The 6189-nt window shown below is 38.1% G+C and overlaps 1 protein-coding gene across 1 annotated transcript in view; it reads right to left on the bottom strand.

Moving 5' to 3' along the window:
• Positions 1-5260, bottom strand: part of Smp_212190 (thioredoxin-like protein,putative) — a gene marked incomplete at both ends in the record, with an annotated part of 17663 nt that extends 12403 nt beyond the window's left edge. Inside the window, 6 exons of the mRNA XM_018791087.1 lie at positions 2566-2901; positions 4653-4721; positions 4757-4885; positions 4918-5012; positions 5047-5105; positions 5139-5260. Of these exons, the coding sequence (XP_018647358.1) occupies positions 2566-2901; positions 4653-4721; positions 4757-4885; positions 4918-5012; positions 5047-5105; positions 5139-5260 (810 nt within the window). The remainder of the gene's footprint in view (positions 1-2565; positions 2902-4652; positions 4722-4756; positions 4886-4917; positions 5013-5046; positions 5106-5138) is intronic.
• Between the last annotated feature and the right edge of the window lie 929 nt (positions 5261-6189).

Below are 6189 nucleotides of genomic sequence, written 5' to 3'. Positions count from 1 at the left end.
AAAGGGCACCATTTATATGCGCCGCACAAATCTCAATCGATTTGTGTGAGGGCTGTGATACTGCCCAGGTGCGCAAACTGAAGCAGGTGATTTTCTTAGGGGATCACACCCCGAGCCTTTGACCTGAAGGTCTAGTCCACAAGGCAGTGGAGCATCGTGAGGAGATGCAGTCCCATGGTAGCCGGTCACCAACGATTGATTCATACGCCATTTGTTCTCTCTGGACACTGGAGCCCATGTGCACCATTGGTTTGGAACCAGGGTTTTCCAACTCCCCTATATGGACTTTCGTGTCTACCAACCCGGTTAAAGCGCCTGACATTTGCTTTCCGTCCTCTCAATTTCGTAAACAATACCCTATTCACGAGAAGGCAGTGAGTAGGACTTCCTTGACAGAGACTATATACGCGTTGCCATGTGAGAGCATTTTGAGATGGAAAGCGGACTCTCCCCATTCTCAGCCGTACCAGGGCATTTGGGGGTAACATAATCGGTACATTAAATCCCATTTTTGATTTCGGTTAGTTGCAATTTTGTTTGATAAAGTGTACATGACCATTCTTCTGAAAGATGACTGTTCCCACTTTCATGTCATTGTGACTTTTGACAATATACGATGCTTGAACGAGATGGTGTTATGAAATTTGTTTGGTAAATTGTATGTTAATCAATGCCCTGGTACGGCCGAGAGTGGGGAGAGTCCGCTCTCCCTCTCGAAATGCTCTCACATGGCCACGCGTATATAGCCTCTGTCAAGGAAGTCTTACTGCCTTTTCGCAGCATGGGTGTTGTTTACGAAATTGAGAGGACGAAGAACGAATGTCCGACGCTTTAACCGGGTTGGTAGACACGAAAGTCCATATAGGGGAGTTGGAAAACCCTGGTTCCAAACCAATGGTGCACATGGGCTCCAGTGTCCTGAGAGAACAAATGGCGTATGTATCAATCATTGGTGACCGGCTACCATGGGACTGCATCTCCTCACGATGCTCCACTGCCTTGTGGACTAGACCTTCAGGTCAAAGGCTCGGGGTGTGATCCCCTAAGAAAATCACCTGCTTCAGTTTGCGCACCTGGGCAGTATCACAGCCCTCACACAAATCGATTGAGATTTGTGCGGCGCATATAAATGGTGCCCTTTTGTACCAATATTTATGTTTAAATAAAATAATAAATACCCCATATGAAAGGTTGTTACATATCAGTACCCAGTTGTTGAGGTTAATTGAACTGGATAAAAATCACAATTTAATAAAAATTCCCCCAACCTATCTATATCATACAAACGGGATACGACGATAAAGATGAGCTAAGCAGAATGGAACGTCTGGATTGCTACATCTAACAAAGCAGCCAAAGTTTTCTTATTGAGCATCGATTATCACACATCTCTCGTTCATATAGACACAATTGCAAAATCAGTGATTATCTGACTGTTGATATTATTTCAAAAACAAACCAAAGAATAATGAGATTCTAAGCTTTGCAGTCTGGCCAAAGATGTTTCGAATAGATCTTCACATGCCAATATATTATATTTATTTGACGTGATGCATAGCTTCTAGAGAAAGCATCATGAAATTAAGTCAGACTTTAGGAGACTGACAAAACTCTCTTGGTCACACGAAGCTTTGAAAAGTAAATTCAAAAATAGTTAAGGATAGAATAGGAACTGGAACAAATATTTAGTAATTTAAGATATTAAGCCTTATGTAAATACAGACGAAACCAACAAAAGTCAACAGACAAGTACTGCCCTCATTAACACAGCAATCAATGAGCAGCCAAAAACGAATGATGAAAAGATAAATAGTAAGTGGATTTTAGCTAGGTACAATGAATTCCTCAACTAGATCTTTATTCCATCTGACAACTCAGACCAAAAGTTCAATGACACTGTAAACTCAAATGAAGTCATGGTCGGGCTGCACTTAGTTTTCTCTAGGTTTTCTGGGGTAAGAGTAGGCGTAACTGTCATATAACTTCTCTAATAAGAAAGGTGCTCGCTAACTTCCTTTCAAACTAATTTTGTTTTAGGTCTTTCTATAAATGAGTTTCGAGTTCTCATCTACAGATACTCATCAGACTTCATCGCCGCGTGTAGATGTGGTGTGACAGCTTGGGTTGATGCATATATGTATCAGGTTATGTGTTGTTTATGACTAAACGACATCGAACGAACTAAGAGAACAAGCCCAATGCGGTTAAACACAAAAGCGGTGACAAACTAATTTTTAGAGAATCTCAAGGAATAAACTCGAGTATGTCTATTCAGTATTAATCGTTCGCATTCTAAAGTGAAATTGAATCCCAGTATTTTCAACGTTATTCCTAATAAAAGCATGAAAAATATTCAAACTAATTTACTTTGGATCTATAACAAATAAACACTGGTCGTTTTACTAGATCAAAAGCACACAAACAAAATCCCTCACTTGAAAAACTAGTTGACGACCTCGTTCAAGTAATCGAGTAGGAATACACCTTATGTTTTAATACAATCGTACTAAACATATCATGAAACTAAAACACAAATCCACTCAATGAATTTGTAAACACGCTTACTGATCGCATATTGCTAACATTAATATCCTCGAATTTTTGATAGCTTGAAATTGGACCACTAGTCATTGTGCTAGCTTTTTGATCAATAGATTCAAGATTTAAGTCAGTCGAACGAATCATTCCGTACATGCCAGTGCCAGTTACAGTTGATAAATCGAGTCCTTTTTCAGCAGCCAGACGACGAGCGAACGGTGAGGCGACAGTCCTTTCGTCGGTTGCTGGTGCTTTGGAAGCAGGAGCAATAGGTTTGGGTGAAGCTGGTGGAAGCTGAGGAGCAACAGCAGGAGCGACCTGAGGTTTGGGTACTTCTTCAGCTTTTGAACTAGAAACTTTTTCCTGAACAAAATTTAAAAATAAACACGGTTGTAATTTAATGAAATATGAAGCATATATACGCCTTATACAAAATAATACGAAGGCATTGGATCTACAAAAACCATATAATATATTATAAGCAAATACGGATAGTGGCTAGCAGTGAAATCCAGGACGCGCGTTTCGTCCTATTTGTGACTCGTCAGCTGGATGTACCTGCACCACAGAGCTAATGTTCACTCTGGGACTCGAACCCAGTACCGTTCGCCTCAAACGCTATCACGTTATCCACTTAGCTACTGAGTCCCGATAGTCACTTGCATGTGCAATGAGGTGAAGTTTAAATCCGCTTGGTATTGTTTACTTGAATCTTCCCATTGATGTTTAGGACTGCGATTGATCAGTCTCTTATTGGCATATGTTCCTACTGTGTGTGTTGCCTCGATATTGTCTTAATTCACAAGTATTATAAGCAAAGATAGATAATGGCTAGCAGTGGAATCCAGGATGCATGTTTTGTCCCATGATGCAGAGAGCCTAGGATGGCAAAATAACGGGACGGGAACATATGATATATTGTTTATAGACATGAGATTATTCACTTACTTAATTAGGCATATGAACAATTATTTACAGTGGTTCATTAAGTTCATTCCAGATTGTAGCTAATGGATGCAATAATTGAGATTCACTACCCAAAGAACAGAGGTTTGAATAAATGTTGAAAAAACAAATTACGAACGCTGTACGTTCCACATTATTATGGACAGCGTAGTCTATTGCTAAGAGCTCAGTTGGGCAATAAGAATGTGCGACTGAAGTTGCAGGATGAATTTTAGTATTTTTAAGTGACGTATTTGTATCTTCTTAATGTTTCCCAAAATTTTAGTGGGGCTTTTTATCGTGCCACCGACTGATGTGAAAATATATGCTAGAAACTTGCACAGAGGTTTTGGCTGAAAAAAATTAGACGGGTGCTAGCTTGGCTAGTTAGTATCAAATGTAGTTTGGATAAAAAGTACAGGTTTATGTACTCGAGATTGAGTGGATAGTAGTGATACTAATCAGCTGTCCAAACAGAGATACACGGAAGGGGTACGAATCTGCAAATTAAGGGTTGAAAATCGAGTACCTTAACAAAGGAGTCACCACCTTACTAGTGTGATTTGAGCACAAACCCATAGTTGAACAACAAAAGGCATGATCATTAATAAACAATACTGAAAGAACATTCAAGATACTGCATATCGGACTGTTTAACTATGTACTAATTAAAAGAGAACTAACCTGTCCCTACTAAGTAAAAAAAATTACAACAAAAGTTCGTTTACAGTGATATCAGAGGTATAAAAGTCACCAAAAAATACTGGTTGATTCTTAAATTGCAGGTTTATAGTTTATTTTACAATATCCATATTATTTCCAAATTAACATGAAAAATAGTCTTTTGAATGTTGTTAATATGACTGACGATTGTTAGGACTACAATAATTATGCCTGAAACTAACAGATTAACTTCTTCCATATTGAACTACATTTAAATTCAAAATTTACCTCACCAGTACATGTCAGGACCGTAAACGTATGGACCGAACCATAAAGATATTGGGGACACCTAAGTGTTGCAACATACCAAAGCTAACTCCAGAAATACACTTATATTTCCGAGGTAGATATTTTTATACTTCAATATGCACTTTGTAGACAGATGTTTAGGGAAATATTTTATTTAACGGAATTGAAATATGCATGAATACCAACTTTAAACTTACTGTTGATTCCGTCACATAATCCTTAAAAGCCGGAACGGCACTATCGTCTTGAACTATGATGCAGAGAGCCTAGAATGTTAAAATAACATAACGGGAAAATATACTGTTCCGACAGGTATATCTTTGCTTCCAGCAGGAGCCAAGATTTTCGCAAGATATCCGGACTCACTGGCATCAAACGACATGGTTGCTTTATCCGTCTCGATTTCAGCAAGTAGGTCACCTTCAGAAACCTAGAAGATTAACAAAAGTGAAGTGAACATACTTCGTCGCCTTCGTTCTTTGCCCAGCTTACAACAGTACCTGTCTCCATTGTAGGAGACAGGTTGGGAAGTTTAATTACTTGATGTGGAGGATAAGCTGTACTATAAAGTTATTCAGCTGACAAACTTACACATAAAACGTTTGGAAGACAGTAAAGGCCAATCATGATTTCTTAGGATGATCGGTCTTCTAAGATTATTTACATTATTTCATGGCGCTTACCTGTAAGTGACAGATCTCTGTGCACCAACTGGTAAAATTTGTCTTTTTCCGCTCAGAAAGCAAGCACTCGGTTTGTAGACATTGCGCAATCTCAAGACAAGTCTACAGGACCGAAAAAGCATATCCAAAGGACGAAAAGTTGAAATACCAGCTTTCGACAACTAAACATATTACACATTTTATACACTAAAACACAATGTCTATTATCTTCGTACATAGCCTTTTGGTGAATAATATTGCCTTAAAAGTGTTTTATTCAAGAATTGTCGACACGTTCCAGACTTTCAAACCCATTTAAAGTCTTAAAGAGTGACGCGCGCTTTAAAAAATATAGGGGATTTCACACAGAATGGTGAAGACTCTGTGGTCAGGAAACAATTCCACTACAAGTATCCATTTGGATATATTGTCATAATGAATAAGCTCATTTATACAAGACAATATTCTAGCGAAACGTCTAAACTGATGCAGTATTACGAGTTTTCGTAAGTAGACGGGTACTTGTAAAGCAAAAACCTTTTTTAACGTTCACAAACATACACCCGTTAAAATTGTCAGTACATCTCCCCGTGAAACTATGAAGAAGACGAATATAAAGTTTAAGCAAAGTTGTATCGATGAATCATTACTAGCGGTAAAGAAAAAGCGAAATATGATGCAGAAAAATCAGTCTGCAAGTTGGATATATATTTAAGTTAAAAATACAACTATGGAGAACATGTAGTAAAAAGTTCCTGTCATTTATCCACATTTTGTTATATTTTGATCTATATTTTCTATCCTAAGGAATACAACACAAAAGCAAGCATTAGAGAAACTACAATCTTACCTACTTAGTGACGATTCTTAAGTAGAAAAAATGGCTTCATTGAATCTGTACATACTATTTGCTTCGTTTGGGTAGTGAAAATGTTGTGTTATCATGGAAGGTGTGAGTGTTATTTACCTTTTTTCGACTTCAATGTCTAAGAATATTCTGAACTATGCAGTTCATATTTCGTAATTGATCGAGCTTACTTGCAAGAGCTCGTCTTCTTATGTATGCAAGTAG

This window comes from Schistosoma mansoni (genome assembly GCF_000237925.1).
Source record: "Schistosoma mansoni, WGS project CABG00000000 data, supercontig 0242, strain Puerto Rico, whole genome shotgun sequence".
Classification (NCBI taxonomy): Eukaryota; Metazoa; Platyhelminthes; class Trematoda; order Strigeidida; family Schistosomatidae; genus Schistosoma; species Schistosoma mansoni.
Note: the sequence above shows the minus strand (reverse complement) of the source record. Positions and strands in the feature narration are given on the sequence as shown.